Here is a 19,732-nt window from a genome sequence, read left to right on the forward strand (position 1 = left end):
AATAAAGATTTCCATTGAAACCACAAATGGTGGTTATAACTGTTCTGTCCAGGAGTCAATATTTCAAATGTTCATTTCTACTGGCTATTATGAAGAGTCTCTGTTCAAAGCTCTTTTACAAGAATCATGTTATATTTTCTGCATAGTATCTGCAGTAAATACATTCTTATAATTCAGTTCCGTATCCTCAGACCAATTTTCCTCTATTTCACACCTTCCAGAGATGCAAATGATATCATGGGAAATGTGTCCAGGCTAGCTGGGGAATTCTGGAAGTTGAAATCTTCCCCATCTGGATAGGGAAGGCTGCCTTAGACATAATGTGGCCATGTGAATCAGTTTAGTCTTATAGCTTGAGAAGACCATTGTAACTAAGCCTTGGTGTTTGGATGAATATGAGTATTTATTTTGTATGCCTTTAAAAAGAAATTCCTGTGCAGATGTAGCGTTCAGTTAAATCTTATTGTTTGCAATACCATTTATTGCCCCACCAGGTATAATTCTACAAACCTGAAATTCAAGTGGCTTAATGAGTGGGAAGCCAACAGTTTTATTAGCTCTGCTTTACCTTATCTCTCATTTTTTATGATGATTCCTAAATCAGTTTAAATGTTCACCATATTGATGCATCACATCCTTGAAAACACCTGCCCCTATGTTGTTAATGAATTATTATTAGGTAAAAGTAAATGCTATGAGGTTCACTCACCAATAAAACATTTATAGCAGGGTGTGTATAACTAAAAATGCAAATTAATCTCAGGAGCACAGCAGTAGAAAATGAAAGGCTGTTTTTTTTTTTTTAATGTTCACTTTGAATGCATTATTCAAATGCTAGAGAAAAGATGTGAACTTTGTGAACAATGAAAAGGAAGATAGTTGTAACCCCAAAGACGATCAGATCTCTGTAGTTATTTAGACAAGAATGCAGAATAATTTGCTAAGAAACATAAATTCTGTAAAGGCATCAAGACACTCTAACCATTTGTTTTATAATCTGGATAACTGACTGACTTAGGGCAGCTCTCAATGTGATACTCTCCAGACACACTGAATGTATAGTTCCCATCACTCACAGTGGGTGTGCAAGATGGAGGTTATGAAAATGATAATCTAATACATTTGGGGGACACCAGGTTGGAGGAGGCTGCTTTAAAAAACTAGACAAATTCACAGAGTGAGTCATTATTGGCTATTAATCCTAACAATGATATTCTATTTCCAGGATCAGCAGCATCATGTCTCTGGTTGGATTCACACATCATGAAAAGATATTTTAGTTGTGGTTTGTTGAATAAGCCACAGCAGTTGGATATGAAGTGTACTCCTTTATCCATTATACAATGAAAACTGGATATCTCAGTCTGGGTATTCATTGTATAACAGATAAAGGAATATACTTATCCAATTATTGTGGCTTATTCACTCAAGAGGTGGCAAAGATAGCTACGTAAGAGCTCATTTTCAATATGTTTCCCTCAAGTTCAGTGCTACGGACTTCATGCTAACTTTTCATATAGGAAGGAAACTAATGTCTTATCTATTGAAACTGATGCCCTTTCTGAAATCTAACAACTTAAGATTTTCTTCAAGTTATAAGCATCAGGGGGTGATTACTGGATAAGCATTTTGTGTGATACTACATCATTTCACCTTTTCCACATACAGGTAGTCCTTGGCTTCTGATAGCAATTGGAATGAGAATTGCTGTAAAGCATGATGTCACATGGCCGCATCACTTAGCGATGGCAATTCCAGCAGCCCTGGTTGCCATTGTTAAGTGAGGACCTCACCTGACCACAACTTCCAACTTCCTGCTGGTTTCCCCACTGACTTTGCTTGTGGGAAACCAGTAGGGAATGTAGGAAATCATGATCATGTGATCGCAGGACACTGTGACAGCTGGAAATCTGAGGACCCATTGCAAGTCCCCTTTATTCAGAGCCATTGTAACTTTGGTCACTGAACAAATGGTCTTAAGTCGAGGACTATCTGTATTGCCATTTCATCTGTCCCATTTCACATCCTATGATCAGTCCAAACAATGCACTCTCCTTGTAAGACCATATCATGAGATCTTATAAAAGCCCTACATGGTATAAGACCTAGATATTTGTGGGACTGCTTGTCTCCAACTGTGTCTGCTTGTACAGTAATATCCAACAGGGTGGGGATGCTTCAGGTCTCATCTCTTAAACATCACCCTATGGAACCCAGGAGGCATTCCTTTGCTATTGCTGCACGTGTCTTCTGGAGCAGCATTCCATCACCACTACCACTGTCTTAAATGTAAATACTCACAGCTCTGATTTTATTCACTTTCAAGAAAGCCTTGAAGACTTGGCTTTTCCTGCAAGCGCTAGGCTTAGACATTGTATGTACCAGGAAGAACTTGCAAAAGGTTTTTATACAGAAAGCTTATCTTAGAACTCAATACAGTTGTATATAGGGCCAACCCATTTAAGCACCAAGCAGTTGTTTCTCTTTCTTCATTATCAACTTTAATTTCCAAGGATGTCTAACCTCATTGCTTTATACTGTTCACTGGCATGAAACAGGAACCCAACTCAATTCCTTCTCCTTCAGTGTAAAAGTATTAACCCAGATAACATCCTGTGAGACTGTTGTAGGTTGGGAGTTAGTAGACACTTGACTGGGTTTCTAAGAAAAACTAACACATTCTTGAATTAGTCCAACGTTTGGACAGAATGGGAAAACAAACGAGAAAATTTCAACAATTTTTTTTTGGCTTATATCTGTTTATAATTGAATAAATAGTCCATACTTCAAATATGTTGGCTTGCAGAATACCCAGTCTAAATAACATAAAACAATATAAACATGAATACTAAAAGATCAGAAAAAGCGTGCGAATCCCAAAGCTTAAAAAAGGTATTATTGGGGGGGGGGAGAGAAAATATATATTTCCATGAGTGCTGAAATTTCCATGAGTGCTGGAATAAAGGAAGGCTTGGGAGAACATTCCATAGATATAGAGCCATATATGAAAGGACCTCTATTTGGGTTTCAGCAATTGTGGTCAGGAATGGACACCTATGTAACAACTGTCACACACTGAGGTAGTGATGTCATGATTCGGAGATGCAGAGCTGACTTTGAAATAGATTAGGATCGCCAAATTAGGCAGTTGTGGACTCTAACACTTGGGAGAGGTAATAGCAGGCGGTCATATTTTTAATATTCTTACTACCTGTACTAAAATGCCTCCTACATGCACCGATTCCCCTTTCCTTGAATAGCAGGCTCGCTGCGTCCTAGGAAAGTAGAGAGACCGATAATAGGGTGCGTCTTCCTCCGCGTAATAACAGTCTCTTAAGGACTACTACGTCCAGGGCCGGCTGGTATCCGCCATCAAGGCTATCGGTGACGTGCGGTCGCATTGACTTGAACGCCGCTTTTCTCTGCTGCTTTCTCTCTCGAGGAAGGAAAAGGGGGAAAAAAAACAGCGCCAACAACAACCCACTGGGAGGCGCGGGAACGAGAACTTCTCCTTTCTTTTCCCTCCTCCTTTGTCTCTCCTTCTAACACCGCCCTCCCCCCCCCCCCCGGCATAGAGCGCCCCACCGCTGCCCTCGCGTGCTGCCGGTTTCTGGGAGGCAAGCCTCTGCTTGGCTGCTGTGGGGCTCCTGGAGGGCTTGACTAATGCAGGCTGTTGTGCTCCGCTGGGCCGCGGGGGATGATGAAGAGGAGGATGGCGAGGGCGTTCAATGCGCCGCCACAGCTCCCCCAGGGGCTGCCTGAATGGCCCCTCCGCTCACCAGCTGACAGCGCGTGCTCCGCTCCAGACACTCAGCCCCGGCGGACAAGGGACGCCACCAACCCGCCTCCACCACTCTTGCGCGAGACTTGGCTTCCCGGGCGCGCGAGACCTGCCATTGTCCTCGGGGCCGCGCCAATTAAGTGAAGCTCGCGTCTTAACCCCTTCCTTCCACCTCCAGGGTCAGCTGTGGGACGGGCGACGGTTCTAGCTAAGTGAAAGCCATCATCAGAAAGGAAGGATTTTCTGATCCTATGCTTGTTTAGTTTCCACCAAGCATAATGACACCCATGAAAAAGTCCCATTTTGAGTTCACTAACTGGTTCAGTTTGCCAACAGGTTAATGAACATCCAGGATGCAGTCTTCATCATCCGAAATAATGAACATTAGAATCAACATCGCCATGATCTAATCAGTGGTTGTAGGAGAATGGAGATAAATGAAGTGGGAGAAAGCCTGGTTGCTGTTCAGAAAAAGTGACTGGTATGCACATGTGTGTTTTAGCTTGTGGGACTGGCATAATGTCATGTGAAAAGCTAGCCACTGTGGAGTATAATCCATGATTTATGGTTTAACATGTGTGAACTCAGCAATTGTAGATATTCAATAAACCACAGTTAAAGAAGCCATGTCTGAACCTCATTATCAAAGCTAAACAAATCACATTATGATTTAGGAAGATATGCAACCCTAGCCAAAGATAGGCACCTACATATTGTTAAAATCACATAATGCTGAAGTTGATTACCAGCTTCCAGTTCTCTTAGGAACTGGTAATCAAGTTGATTAAGTCAATAGCATCCAAACATCAGGAATGCTGGGAAGTGAAAAGGATTTTTAATTGGAAAAGTCCTTTTTATCAAACACAAGAATATTAGCAGTGCTTCCTTAACTGGGAACAGTATTTGTCACATTTATGTTAAATGTCATTAATGCAAAGATATTTCAGTTAAACTGGTGAGGCAATGATGCCTGAAATCAGATACCAATGAATTCACTCAAACTGATATTCATAAACATGTCCAGATTCCTGCTTCTAAATTTACAGTTGTTCAGGTTGTTTTTGTTTCCTAGCCAATGTTGGTTACACAGCAGCACTCCTTCCCTCTGAATCCAGTGAATTTTTGATTAAGTGTTAAAGAATTAGAAAATGCTTTGCAAAGGCCTATTTGCAGTCAGGCCTTTGGAGGTTTGGGCCTTGATGGACATAATTTTCTTCCACTTTTCTTCTCTCTTCCAATTTCCTTCTAAGAAACTATGCATAGCATCAAGTTCCAGTGCTGCATTATAGGACCAGAATCATAACTTACCACTATCACTGGGGTAAAAGGTTTTGAAATCAGCACATACTCTGCCTCCTGCCCCAATTGGTTTATATGTGTGAATTTATGAAAACTAGATGGAGAACATGTTTAAAATCTGAGTGCTATCCTTCAGAATGGGGAACCTGCTCATATCCTTTAAAGTAAAGCCTGCACAAACAGCAGAAGGAAGGAAGAAGGATACTGGTCCATGGATTGGACTACTTCAGTCTTCAATCCTTTGAATCATCCAGGGATTTTAATTTTTTAAAAAATGTACTATAGATAGGGACCTAACAACCAAGCAGAAAGATTGTGGTGGCCCAGCCTTAATTCCTCTTTTCGCGCTGTAGTTGGGGCATAACCAAAATTCAGATCTCTTCCTGCAATCTAAAATGGAGCATTTCAGTCTGTCACCCGCTTGTCCCATTCTGCTGATGGACTGGTAAATTGGAACTATCTAATCTATTGAGTTTGTATGCTACCTGACCTGGGACAAGGTACAATAGGCTAAAAGAGAGAACAGCTGGTTCAAAGTCACTAAGTGAACTTGCTGGTGGAGAAGGAAGGCTAACTTATTATGTGGGCTCATTCAATACCATGTGCAACAAGAGGATGGCCTTCAAACCACGACAGGCACCTGGGTTGTTTCAATACAGAGCAGATTAACCCCTTAACATGTACAAAGTACTTCGCAGAAGTGAATTAAGGCATGGTTTATTTTAAGTGAAATTTGTTGAACAAATGCGTATGTGCTGGCAAGCTCTAATATATGAGTCACATGCCAAAATGGCCATATTCACACTACATATCCAATAAGGTTTGGTTGGATTTGGCTGTGGATGTTGTGTAACTGTGGTTTGTCTGATAAACCATGTTTTTTTAAAAAGCTAGGTTAATGCTTTGTGTGAACCCTGACACTATATTCACTGGTGGTGTAAATACTCTAGTCCATCCATAAGCACAAGAAATCACTTTAATTTGCTAGCCTGAAAAAGATTAATTGAAATGCTCCTGTTGAATTATGTGGTAAGTCTGGCTCGTTTTCAAAGTTTTGAATTGCGTGAATGAAATAGAAATAATTTTTTCCTAGCAGGTAATCCATTTTAGTGGTTGGTCCAGATCGACGGTTGGATGTTGAATAGCTGAAAATCCCGGAAAGGATCCAGCATTTCTCAATCATCCCCACCAACGAAGATCTAACGCACAGCCCTCAGCCCCCCTCAAACTTCTCCCTTAGCTAGAAACTGCAGAAACGCGCTCGGATCGATAAGAGCAGCGTGTGTTTCACACAAATAAAGGCTCCCCCAGTTCATTTCACACTCCGATGCATAAGTTCCGCTCAGCCAATTGTTAACATCTCCGTAAACACGGCTGGCTTCATCGACTGGAAAGTGAGACACCAATTTAAACAACAACACAGGAAATTCTTAATCGGGCAACATTTGTGAACTTGTTCCCGAAAGATAAAACGCGTGCGGGAGTTACAGCGGCGTGTGTGAACACGCCCTTGTGACCTATCCTAACGAACACTCTGGGATTTCGTTTCAAAGTGGAGCCGATTCCATGGATTACCAAAAATAAAACTAACTGAGCTGACCAAGTCTGGCTCCCGAGCAGGCATATACGGAACGGAGTTTGGAAAGGTCACAATCCAACCAAATTTACGGACGGTGCCTGAATTGATTGGTTGGTTCATTTATGTATCTATCTTTACAGTTTGCACCCCGTCTGGGAACTCAAGCAGCATACAATGATGCCTCTCCTCATTTTACCTCCACAACAATCCTGTGAGGTATGTTGGGCTGAGAGATAATGGCTCCACCCACTGAGCTTCATGATAAAGCGGGGACTTGAACTTCGCTTTACGTTGCTGTTCGCCCTGTAACCTGACATCACGAAGACTGTGTTCACATAGTGGCTAAGCCACTATTTGCTTAACTATAGTTTATTGAATTAACCAACACTCGAAATGCGAAGCCATACGTTTACCCAGACCTTTGGCTGTTTTAATGTTTTTAATGTTTGCTGCTCTGGTTTATATTTTCCTGTTTTAATGATGCCTTTTCGATTATGATTCTCTGAATAGTATTCCTGTAAAACCCTCCAGGACAGCTGGAGACATGTACGCTACGTAACTAACACACACAACGGCTAGATCCATACAAAAGACTAGAGAACCCAGTCTAATGGCTCAGCGTGTTGTGGGAATCCAGTCACTGGTTCTCTTGAAAAAATGGCATCCAAAGAAGGGGGAGTTGCGGTGAGTCAGGCTTCCCGGGCGCTCCAAACACCCTCCTGAACCCAGGGTGTATATTTTCATCCCGCGAGAGCAGGACTATTCAACAGCTAAAGTTGAAGATTCGATGCCAAACGGCTGCTGTACCTTTCACTCCCCCTTCTCTCCCACACCCCTCCCCCGGGCAGGGTCCCGTCCCATTGATTTCAAGGGATGCTGCTTCGCAGCTGATGCGATTTGGAGGAACTTCTGAAAGCCCCGCCGTGCTCTCGCTTTTGTTTGCTGGCGGAGCTATTAAGCACGCTTGGCGCGCGCAGGCACACCCCGAAGTGATTCCTGCGACCCCCAGTCTCTTGGATACTTGGCGCTGACTTGGGAAGGTAGAAGCTAATTGCTAATAATGGAGAGAAAAGAACCAGCCACCCTAGCAGGAGTGGCCCGGCATATGGCGAATGGGCGGCCTCTGACGCTCAATATTCACGTTTCCAAAATATTAATGAGATTAAAGCAACCTGCAGCTCCGCGGTGCAGCTTGTTAATGGTGAGCAAGCGGGGGAGGTTGACGAGCCGTTGTTAGGCAAAGTCGACACGGGAAACGGTGCCCACCGAATTTGGGTTTTTAATTAAGCGCACGGACTTTCCCCGCCCGCACTCAGAATGTGGCCAGGGACTCTGCATCCTGCATTAGGTTAAACTGTTTTGTTTCTTTCTTTGCCCGGCTCGATTATTTATTTCCTCCCGGTTGCCCGGGTTGCTGAGGGAGGGAGGAGGAGATCATCCCCTTTCTCTAACCTTATTTTATCTTTACACCAATTCTGTGAAGTTGGCTGGGTCATCTCAATAACAAGTTAACCCAAAGCACGTCTTCCAGAGAAAACCCGGACACACACGTACAACTCACTCCTTCCTTGCGACGGTAAAAGCTCCAGGCAAGACTCTCCCTCTTAGCAGCAAAAGTAACACCTGCTAAGGTCTAAGGTGGTCTTCCTCAAAGTTCAGTATGCCCAAAGATGCTACTCTGTGCACGGAAGGTCATGGTTTCTTGAACCCAACCGAAATTACTTGCGTGTAAGAGGTTCTGCTAAGAAGCTGAGGTCTTAAGTCTTCAATTGCAAAGGTATTTAAAACTACCCCACTGTAGTCGGAGGTTAAGTGATATATCGGTTTCCTCCCTGGAGTAGTTTTCCATGGAAAGGAAGATGTGGGAAAGGTATGAAGAGATCAACTTTTGGGTTCAGCTGGACCTAGAGTAATGATTGGAGAAGATGCTTGAAGAGAGACAATTACTGCAGCCTAAGTATTTCTGGAAAGTGCTCTGGGGATAAGGAAGGGAAGGCAAAGAGAAAAGTGCAATTTCAAAAAATGTAGCTAGTAACTAACTACCAATCTGATGGCAGAGAGTTTCAGGCTGCAAATCGGTACTCTCCCAAGGGGTGCCCTCCAGACGATCTGTATTATAACCCGCCTGGTCTCCAGCCGTCCTGTCTTGCGCACGCTAGAGGAGTTCCCTGCATAGGATGGCACCGTTGATCCTTGCGGGTGTGCAAGCCCATTTGGCTCCAGCGGAACCAAAACTTAACTTGGCAGGATGAAGGATGCATGCAAGCTTTCTGCTGACCTGGACGGCCAGAGGGCTTCCGATCTGGGCTGGGCTGGGCTGGGCTGGACAGGCTTGGAGATCGAGGGCGGAACTTTCTCACTGCCGCCCAGATTAGCTTGGGAGACGCGCGGGAGAAAGGAGCCCGTTGAGTCCCCGCAAGCTACCCGCCCGCCCTGCTGAACTTTTCACCTCAGCAAGGAAGGGGACCCGGTGCCACCAGCTCGGTCAACAAAGCCTGGGGCAGGCGGGCTGTGCTTTGGGGTGGGTCGCTGGCGGCCGGGCGGCTCAAGTAACACGACGAGGATTGCCGGTTATCTCTGGCCCGCCGAACCCTGCCGGCCGCGCCAAAGGTTATCAAGGGGGCAGGAAAAGTGACCCCCGCTCGCACCTGGTTGCTTCCTGTCCCAGCGGCGGCCGCCTCCCGGGGTCAGACAGACGAGCCTCGGACGGAGCGCCTCCCTTGATTCCTGGGGGACTTGAGCAAACGGGCGCAGGGGGCTGGCTTTACAACCGGCTAGAGTCGGAGGGTTGCGGTGCAAGCAAGCAAGCCAAAAGATGGCAGCGCGATCAGGTGCCCGCAGAAGGAAAAAAGGGGCTGCCGCCTGCGATCACACGAGGCCTTGAGGAAACCAGCCGCGCTTGGTCGTGTGAATCCAGGAAATGAGGTGAACTGAGTGAACAAGGTGTAGCGGCCACAAGGACCGTGATGCTCCTAGCTTTTTCAGTACTTGGGAACCAATCCACTGCCCTGCAAACTCCGGCCAGCAGCTTTCTTCGCAGCCACCAGAATTAGAGTTTGCACTGATTGGAAGCGGAAAGAAAATATTTATTCAGGGTGTAGAGAGAGCCTGTTCCAATCCCACTTGGCCAAGCCATCGTACCCTAACCTAACTCACCTCACTGGATGGTTGTAAAGGAGAAAGAAAAAATGGTGTTCAAACTTGACTGAGAAATGGCAGGATAGATCAAACATTATCAGTCATCACGTTTATTACAATAATTGGATCTCTCTTAAGAACTTTGGCTCCCCCTTAGGACTGAAAAGCCTTGATTATGAAACTGCAGATTGATTAAACTGGAATAGCCCCAGGACTGCCAACTTGAACACACATACCAATATACTAGCAATGTTAACCTCTCCCGACAAATACCTTGGGTGTCTTTACTGCCCTTGCACATGGAAATTGTGCTGTCTTGGGAATCTCTTTCATTTCTGAATATCAAACTGGTGTAAAGAGCACAGGAGTAGGGCCAGGAAAAACGGCAGGCAGTGCCAAATCACTGCCCTGCTGGGTCTGTTCGCACAAACAGCAGCCAGTCAGACCTGAGCAAACCACATCCAGCCATAGAGGAAAGAGGCCAAACTCTGTAAAAAAAGTATGAAGTACATGTACAAATCTCTACTAGCCGAAAGCAGGCAGAATTTGGATTAAAGCCTATGGCAGCCCAGCTCTAACCCTATCATCTTGGAAGAACCAGTGCAGTCTATACACGATGATTACTAAAATAAGCCAGGTCCAAGCACCCTGTGAATCAGAGCACCATCTAGAGTAATCTGTTCATTTACATTATTTTACAACACAGCTTAATCTTCCTTTTACCTGGAAGAAAGTTTCACTATCAAGAAGGTATATGTGGGATGGCATCAGGTTGGTCAATGGCCTTGAATGGAACCACTATAAATTATAAGGTTTAGACTGGCTTCACACATTATGTCATAAGGGGGAGTGGAAGAGGATAGATCTTCTGTCGATTGAAAAGCAATGAGTGTGTGGCTCTAAATGTGGTGCCCCTCCATGCTGACAGAGCCTGGACCAGCTCTAGTGACAATAATGTATTGAAAATACGGAGTCTATCTTTCATAATCTTGTTGAATTTCTCCCCCAGCACAATCCAGATTTGTCAGTTGCCCTTCAGAAGGACTCAGACCAGGAAATGAAAATTTAAAGAAGAAAATATTTCCTGAAATCTTATGCACATTTACCCAGAAGTAAATCTATTGAATTCAGTACATGTTCTTTCCATTAAATATGCATAGGATCACAGGCTTCTTGACATAAAAGATTATTAGGTTAAATGTTAAGGTACCACAAACTTCTTTGCTGTTGTTGGCTTTTTGCCAATGGCTAATTGTTGCTTTACAAAGACCATTGGCCTTTCAGGAGTCCCATTCTGATTGGGGATACTTGGAGTACCCCAACTACCTGGGGGGGGGGGGACATAGGTTCTGGAGCCCTGATTTAGGATATTGATTAACTCCTGATGAAGCAGGAACAACTGGCATGGATGGACTTAAAAGGGTTTGGACTGATTTATCAATGAGCCAGTTTGGTGTAGTGGTTAGCACAAGTCTAGAAACTGGGAGACGATGAATTCTAGTCCCACTTTAGGTATGAACCCAACTAGGTGACCTTGGGCCACTTGCTCTCTCTCAGCCTAGGGATAAGACAAGGGCAAACTAGTTCTGAAAAACTTGCCAGAAAAACTGCAGGGACTAGTCCAGGCAGTTGCCAGGAGTCAACATTGACTAAAAAGCTATATATATATAAAAAGCTATATATATATATATATATATATATATATATATATATATATATATATAGCTTTTTAGTGTGTGTATGTATGTATAAATATATATATATATATATATATATATATATATATACACACACATATACATACATACTATATATACTTTTTATACATATATATATATAAATAAAATAGAAGCTCTCTCCTCAGAAGTTGTGTATCCTGGAGAGCAGACTCCTGGAAGATAAAAAGTAGAACAGAACTGTTGTCTAATGCCTGGCTTATAGGCTACTAGTAAGCACTAGTTATTCCTACTGGAATATAACCTTGCTAGGTCAAGCTATCTCCTATAGTGCAGATGGGACAGAGTTAAAACTGAGTTTGTCGAGAAAGTGCTTTGCCTAATTTAATTGGTGGGCCAACAGCTCCAGGCTAAAATGACAATCACTCCTCTTTTCTCAGTGCTTAATTGTAAGTGGTCAGTGATCAGAGAAATGTGGTCTCTACATCTTCAGATACTCTTGTCTTTTTTGCCTGGAATGCTTCTAACCTAAACTCCCTTCATAGGGTAAGCCTTGCCTTGAGAGACCCACATTGAGTCTTTCCGTAATCAGTTATGGGAAGAAAATTGGTTTCAGGCTATGAGTCTTAAGTAACAAATCTATTTATTTTTATTTATTTATTTATTTATTTAATTTGTCCCCGCCCATCCCCCACAATCTATTACTTAAGATGAGTAAAAGGTCCCTGATCTTCTTTCAGACAAGAATCCTCCTTTAAGTCCAAACATTTAAGGTGAATGTGACTGGACAGGATGGCATTTATAGCCAGGAAGGAAGGAAGTTATTCCTTCCTGAATACATAGATGTTGTATATTGGGCCAACTTTGCTCAGGAGGCAGGGAAGGCAGGGAAAACTTTTCTAGTTCCTCAGGTAATTTGATTTTCTCTGATGCCTTTTGGGTTTGTCTGGAATACTCTTCCAAAGCCAGTGGTGAGTTCTCCCTGCAAAGTTATTGCTCAGTCACTTGGTATCAGTTATCCCAGATCAAATCCTTTTAAAGGAACAGCCCATCTTGCTCCAGCCAAAGGCTTTTCAGTAAGGGGGTTTCAAGAGAGGATCTCCTATAAATGTCAGGTCATGCAATTAAAGCATGGTGCTTGGAACTGGTGGAACTTGCTGCCGAGAGAGGCTTCCTGTTCTCAGGCACAAGAACCAGTGAACTCTGGGATCAGCTTCTGTGTAAGCATCATTAAGATTATGAATGGATTCCAAAACCATGGTTGATAGCACAGTGGCTAGGTTCAACCAGCATGCCACGTCCATGTCTTAGCACAGAATTTTCAACCTTGGTTAAGATGTGTGGACTTCAACTCCCAGAATTCCATGCTTGGCTGGGGAATTCTGGGAGTTGAAGTCCACATATCATAAATTTAGCTTAGCAGGGCTCATCCAGTGTCACACAGCTGTGTCATAGAGCCTCTCAGATTCATCAGTATTGATTGGATGAAAGGGACTGAGACCTTCCTAAACTTATCAGACAATATATCTGCTAATCTTTAAAATGCCCCTGCCACAAGGCTCTTGGCTTGTTCTCCAGTGAACAATAGTATCTCCCTTCCTGCAAGGAATAGATGCGGGAAATGTCTTTGTGTGTATATATGCCAAATACTTTTCTTTGTGTGGCAAATTGCAGAGACTATCTCCATTCTCGTAACAGCATTGTTCCCAATGTAGTAGTAGTAGTAGTTCACTTATTATTAAACAATAAGAAGTTATAAGGAGTAAGAATCCTGTATCAAATTTCACGTTACTTATTCACATAGCTATTCATATCCCATTCAACCACGCTGTTGGGTTTACAAGGAAGTAAGGCTGCAATCCATAATGGAGACTACTAATGAGCACAACAGCACATATTTCAGAGTTAAAATATGCACAGAATACCCATATCTCAGTTTCTTTATATCAGCCTTTGCCAATCTGGTGCCCTGCAGATGCAATGGAAATTTGGGATGTCTGTGTGTTATATCCCATCCAGATAAAGAAACACTTCAACACAAATCATATTGGAAGCTTGTTTTTCTTTTTTTAATTTGATCTCTCTTCCTCTTTCTCAAAAAAAAAAAAAGTTACAAAATCAGTGGCAACCGGCTTTTGCTAATGTAAAGTTTTGTAATAATAATAATAATAATAATAATAATAATAATAATAATAATAATAGGAACAGAAAGAGGAGGAGGAAGAAGAAGAATGACTTGCATGACACTCAGAAATCAAGAAATGTCAAGGACCTAAAGCATAACCAAAAACAACAAGAACAAATAGAGATAAAAACTGGGCACAACAGTGAAGCCTGTTAAATTTCGGTCCCACTCTAGTCCCTTCCGCTGTTTGAGGGGTTTGCAAATGAGATTAATAAGGATCATTATAGCTATGGATGAGTTCAACCTTGGTATAATCCAATTGGCAGTACAATAATCATTTTCTCTTGGGAGCCGCGTTCCCTCTCAATCTCCACTCCAAGCGTCTTCTAAAGTGCTTGAGCCAAACCCCACCTACAACCCCCCCCCCCCACCAGCATTCAGTTTGGAAGAAAGTTAAATAACGCTTCCTTTCCCTCTATTTACTTCATTAGGGGAGGGGAGGACTAAAACCATGTGTAAAAAAAATGAGCGACCTGTCTCTACCTGCTTGCAACATTTCCAGTCTGAATTTGGACAGCGATTCCTCTCTCTGCTCACCCCACCCCACTGCACCCCACCCCAAGGAAAGTGATTTTCCCTTCCACTGGCAGATGTCTTTCGGCTCTGTGGACCAGCAGGGTGGAGGAAGAGGCGATAAACAGAAGGCAGCGCCAACTATCTCAGAAGGAGCTGTCCTTGCCAAAGGGATTCCAGCCGGATCCAAATCACATCTATTTGAAAGACGAAAAAGAAAAGTGGAAGGAACAAGTCCCAGTGAGGCGTCTTTTCAGATAAACAGGTGAATAAGCGGAGCTTGAAGGTCAGGGAGTAAATAAAGGGAAGAAGGAAAAACAGAGCAAACACCACGCTGTTGGACTGGGGAGGCAGGATCCACACCCACAGAAACTGATGTGGCCATATGGGAACCCACAGCCAACCCCAGATCACACAGTCAAGTTGCAATCATTCTTAATCTAATATTATCTCCATAGTCTACTGGGCTGACCTGCCTAAGGACTGCCATCATGACAGCTTCCAAGGGCTGAAATGCTGGGAACAAAATGCAGTCACACCAATATTGTGAGAGTTTTCTTCAATGGTCACAAGTACTTACAGTACTGCAGCTGCAACTTGTGTTGAAATCAATTAACTTTTATTTTCCAATAACTGTGCTTACTTGGAGTGGATTTTAACATGGCTTAAACCCAAAGGTCCTAGAGGTCTTGATCTGGAATTCTCCAGCAGAAAATTTGGAGGTACCATGGATTCTAAGAAACCATGGTTAAGAGTCCAGTGAGAAAAATATTTATAGCACCAGCTGTCTACAGTTTTATATGTATAGACTGGGAGCAGGGAAATTGGAGTTCTGGTCCTGCTTTAGGCATAGAAGCCAACTGGGTGACTGTAGTTTCTCTCTCTTCCCCTAGGAAGAAGTTAGTGGCAAACAGCTTCTGAAAATGCTACCAAGACAACTGCAGGGACTTGTCCATGTAGTCACCAAGAATCACTCCCCCCCCCCTCTCCCTCTCCCTCTAGCCCTGCAAGGCCATCATTCAAATGCTGTGTTCACACAGTCTCCTAAACTATGTTTGTTAAACCACCAAGCAAACCATAACTGGCTGGAGACACATGGCACACTGAACTACAAATGGTAAATTACACGGTTTACTGGTTTACTATGTTGTGCAGACCTAAAGAGTGTGATGGCTTTAATTGGGTTGAAGAACTACGCTTAATAGGAAGTCCATTGTTTGGGGGCTTACTTTCAAGGAAGTCTTTGGGAGCGGTCTAGTCATAGGCGCTTTTTAAAAAGTAGTTCTTCATTTTGAGTGGATCTCTGGAGGCTGTATTCCCAAATCCGTTGTACTGTCTTTGATAAGTCAATGAACTTATTCTAGCAGGGCAGTTCAGACAGATTTAAAACAAAACAAAACAGAATAACAGGAGATGATTTTCGATCCAAAGTCTAGAAATCTAGCAAATCCCTTAAAAGGAAAAATACTAAAAAGGATTATTTGGGAGTATGTCCCCCTGGAATAGAGCTTCACTTCCGAAATTATCTGACTTTCGGACAATTTTTTCCAGGAGATTCCATCAGCTTTCTCTACCTTTCTAAAACTGCACAGAATAAATGGCTACTTCTAGACAGAGAAACTGCGTCGGAGCCAACGGAGTCTCGCCCAACAAATTCCCCAAACTCTTTCGTTCGCAGTCTCTCACTTTTGAAAGGTTGATGAGGCTAGTCTTCCTTTGGCCATGATCCTGCTGCCCTCTAAACGCCAGAGAGTCTTCTGACAACCCGTCTGCCCAGCACCTCTGTTCCCCATCGTGTCCAGCTAAGCGTAGATCTGGAGAGCAGCCCGAAGCCGCCTCCCGCCCCTGCCGCTTGGTCCCGTGCAGCGGCGCGCGCGCCTAGCTGGCCTCATCGGAGTCACTGTAATGCGATCGAGGCGAGAACTCCCCGTCGCTGCGGTGGGCTGGCGGCGAGGTTTTTCTTCGCTCTTGTGGCTGCTGGCCAGCCGGCTGGAGGAGCTGGCCCGGCGAGGGGGCTTTCTGCCCCAGAAGGGCGCCGTCCGTGAAGGAGGGGAAATGCAGTGGGTCTGGCTGCACCGGGTAGCCTCCTCCTGTCCCCGCAGCCCCCGGCGACTCTAGGGAAAAACGCGTCCTGCCGTGGCCCGCAACCTGGGCCCGCGGCTGGGGCTGCAGCGCGCCCCCTCCTGGGGGGGTACAAGGCGCGCGCTCGTAGGTCTGGCCAGTGGGGGGAAGAGAAGGACCCTTGCCGCAGGGGGCGCTCTCGGGAGGCAGCGGGCTGTGCAGCAGCTCGGCTAGGGCGCTGATGTAGATCTGTGCCATCTGCAGTGTTTCGTACTTGGAGAGCTTCTTGTCGTTATTAAAGGAGGGGATGACATTGCGCAGTTGGTCGAAAGCGTGGTTCAGCCCGTGCATCCGCCGCCGCTCGCGAGCGTTTGCCGCCAGCCGCCGCTGCCTCTGTACGCCGTTCACCTGGGAGCCCTGGCGGAGAAGAGCGCTGCCCCCGACGGCGGGGCAGGGTGAGCGGAGCCGTGGCGGGGGCGGCAACGGCGTCTTGCAGGGGGCACTACCAGCCTGAGGATGGCGGTGGTGACGGGGCTGCTGGGGCTGCTGAAGCGCGCACAGCTGCTTCCCGGAGGAACTGTTCAAACTCCGGCCGCTCACGCGCTCGGTGGCACCAGCCCGCAAGAGCTCCTCCTCCTCCTCCTCTTCTTCTTCCTCCTCCTCCTCTTCAGCCTCCTCTTCCTCCCCCTCAGCTGTTCCCGAAAGCAGATACCTGGGGGACGAGGAGAGGCGGCCTGGGCAGCAGATACCCAACCAGGAGGAGGGGAAGGCGCCACCCCGACTTGCCGCCGCTGCCTCTTCTCCCAAGAGGAGGTTGTCTTCCAGCTGCTGCTGCTGTTGCGGGCCCAAATCCCTGCCGCTGTCAGCCCAGTCACTGGGCGCACTCGGCGCGCGCAGGTGGCTCATCACGACCGGGGGCGTGCGTGGCGGCGACCAGGGGCGCAAGAAGTGCCGCTTTTGCCCTGCTCCTGACACTTTCTTTCTGCGCGCCCTTTCACGACCCCGTCTCCTCCTCTGCCGCTGAGAGCCGCTTCTTCCCCGCGGGCGCCTTTACAAAGCCGGAAATCTCCCAGGACATATAAGTGTCTACCCACAGGCACACGGCCCGCACACTACCAGGCGTCTCCGGTTGCGGAGGGCGCTGCGCCCCTTTAAAAAGCGGCACGCGCCAGGGTCCCCCACCCTTGCTACCTCCTCCCCCCCATACACACCTCCTCAGCGCCCCACCCTCCATCTCCCACCCACCTCGCGCCAGTCGCGTGTCGACTCAGCCATTGGAGCCCGCGGGGCTTGGCGCGTGCGGGCAGCCAATGGGCAAAGGAGTCGAGCTTGGGTGTTTCGGCTTTCGTTCCTTTTTCTTTTTTTTTCCTTTGGCCCGCATCGGAACTGGGGGCGGGAAAGCAGGGGGGAGGGAGCCAAGTTGACACAAAGGATGTAGAAGTTCCCTCAGAGAGAATTGCTCTGCTGCTAGGTTAGGAAGGACGTTTTCGAGCAGGCGCGACACGCGTCACTTGTGTGTGTGAATGTGCGCGGGGGGTGTCGGGTGAGGAGAGGGGCAGCTGGTTTCCTATACCTGCAGGAGCTCGTGAGGTAAAAATGTGCCCGGCAGTGAGCAAGGAGAAGGACGTGCGAAGGCGCGTGTCTAGAAATGCCACAAGGCGCGCGCGTAAATCTCCAGCAACGGGATTTGGCCTCAGGGCGCCGAGTGGTGATAATCACTTTCTAATAGCTCTGAACTAGGCTGGCCTCAAAAGCCGCCTTTCTCCGCCGCTTTCGAACAGATGAAGACTGACGGCGACCCCAAGGCATTTGCGTCGCTCCAGCGCGCTCCGTGGGGCAGCTTGGCCACCAACAGCCCAAAAACATCCTTTGGTTTTGCTTTTGCTCTGATCCAGAGGAGACGGAGTGCGGGTGGGACGGCGAGGAAACGCATGCTGAACATCAAGTCCTTTGGGGTCAGAGCGACGCCGCAGCGAAACTGCTCTGGAGGCATATGGGAAAACAAGTCCCTGCTCGGCCATGTCGAAGAGAAGTGCGAAAGGCAGCGGCTGGAACCTCAGGGTGGCTTCAGCACCCGATGCACGCAACCAGCGTGCTCCCCTCTAGCCCTTTGGACTGGGCAGCTTTTGCTATGGAGCTCGCCCCAAGGATACCTAGTTTGCTCGGCTGCCGCAGCTGCGCTGGGCAAGCGAAGAAAGAGGCTGTAACGCCTTCTGGGGCTGCCCCTGCACACAAACCATGGAAAACCACTTCGGCTGATGTCTTGGGATGAATCCTATTGAAACTAGCCAAGGACTAGATCTTGAAGCCGAAGTCCAGGGGACAGTTCTGCAGTTCAGGAGGACGCCCCCCCACTCTGGGTCAGACCTTCCCCTTGACCCAAATGGCCAACCCGAGGAACGACCTATTTCCTGGAGAGATTGGAGGCCTAGAATGATCACTGGAGCACACTTTGGATGGAAACCCCAAAGGGGTTGTGTGATGCCAGAAGCAATTGATCCTTTTGTCCCTCTTAAAAGCTCCTGGCAGGTGACTGGAGGCACAGTAAGCAAACCAAACATTACTTTCTGGGCTGACCCAGGGACCTTCAATGAAAGTGATAATGCTTATCACAGTACCCCTTTATTCCTTTTAAAATAAAAGTCAGAATATAGCTGCTTAGACAAGTACACAGTTACAGGTGGTCATTTTATTACATTTTGTTATAATATACTGCACTTTTCTACAATAATATATTATTGCCAAGGGAAGCAACCCCCTCCCCAATATAATTACTTACTTGGCTGGATCACTGAATTTGCCAGAAAGAAAGTGGCACAGGATCACAAAGGCTGTCCTTTTTGTATGCAATTATCTGTGTGTGAGCAGCACTGGATGTAACAAGGATAAAGACCTACAGATTTGTAACTAAAGATTAAAGCTAAAATAGAAAGTCAAAGAAGGTGAGGGTAAAAGATCACATCTTTCTTCTGTATGTAAATAGCCTCACTTCTGCCTCTGACATGCAGAAATAAGTCAGTCTCTACTTGATACCCATTAAAAGTTCCTTAAAAGTTAGCAGACAGAACACTTTTAGATAATTTGGGGGGACAATTTTATGTACACTTACCTGGGGAAGAGCCCTGCTGAATGCTGTGAGAGATAATTCTGAATGTATCTGCATTAGACAATTATTATGCAACACTGTTAGCTTGCTGGAGTGATGGCTTTGAAAATACCTGCTGCCGGAATTAATAACCTTATTAGGTTGATCAAGCTTGGTCTTCTATTTGCTTCCTAATTTTATGTTACTACATACATATATACATACATACATATGTCCAAATGTTTAATTTGGTGGGACTTATGCAACATATAACTTCCCTCCTCCCCATCCCTATTGTACTCTCATGTCTTGTTGCAATCTAACTTCTTTATAATAAATCAAAATGTTAGCATTAATGAGAATGAATAGGTCTCAGCAGATGGTATCACCTGGCTGTCCTTGTCTAGGCTGGCAA

At 45.7% G+C, this 19,732-nt stretch overlaps 1 protein-coding gene across 1 annotated transcript; it reads right to left on the reverse strand.

The window, feature by feature from the left end:
* Positions 1 to 15,801: 15,801 nt before the first annotated feature.
* ATOH1 (atonal bHLH transcription factor 1) lies at positions 15,802 to 17,333 on the reverse strand. Its single transcript, XM_025166355.2, has one exon. The coding sequence runs from the start codon at positions 17,136 to 17,138 to the stop codon at positions 16,050 to 16,052; it is 1,089 nt and encodes a 362-aa protein (XP_025022123.2). The 5' UTR covers positions 17,139 to 17,333; the 3' UTR covers positions 15,802 to 16,049.
* Between the last annotated feature and the right edge of the window lie 2,399 nt (positions 17,334 to 19,732).

Source organism: Python bivittatus, unplaced genomic scaffold, assembly GCF_059951505.1.
Source record: "Python bivittatus isolate LINGU-HERP-01145 unplaced genomic scaffold, Pbiv_v1 ctg000070_np1212, whole genome shotgun sequence".
Classification (NCBI taxonomy): Eukaryota; Metazoa; Chordata; class Lepidosauria; order Squamata; family Pythonidae; genus Python; species Python bivittatus.

What these genes read in the sequence shown, in the direction of transcription:
- ATOH1 (XM_025166355.2), bottom strand. Translation starts at nt 17,138, where the DNA reads ATGAGCCACCTGCGCGCGCCGAGTGCGCCCAGTGACTGGGCTGACAGC.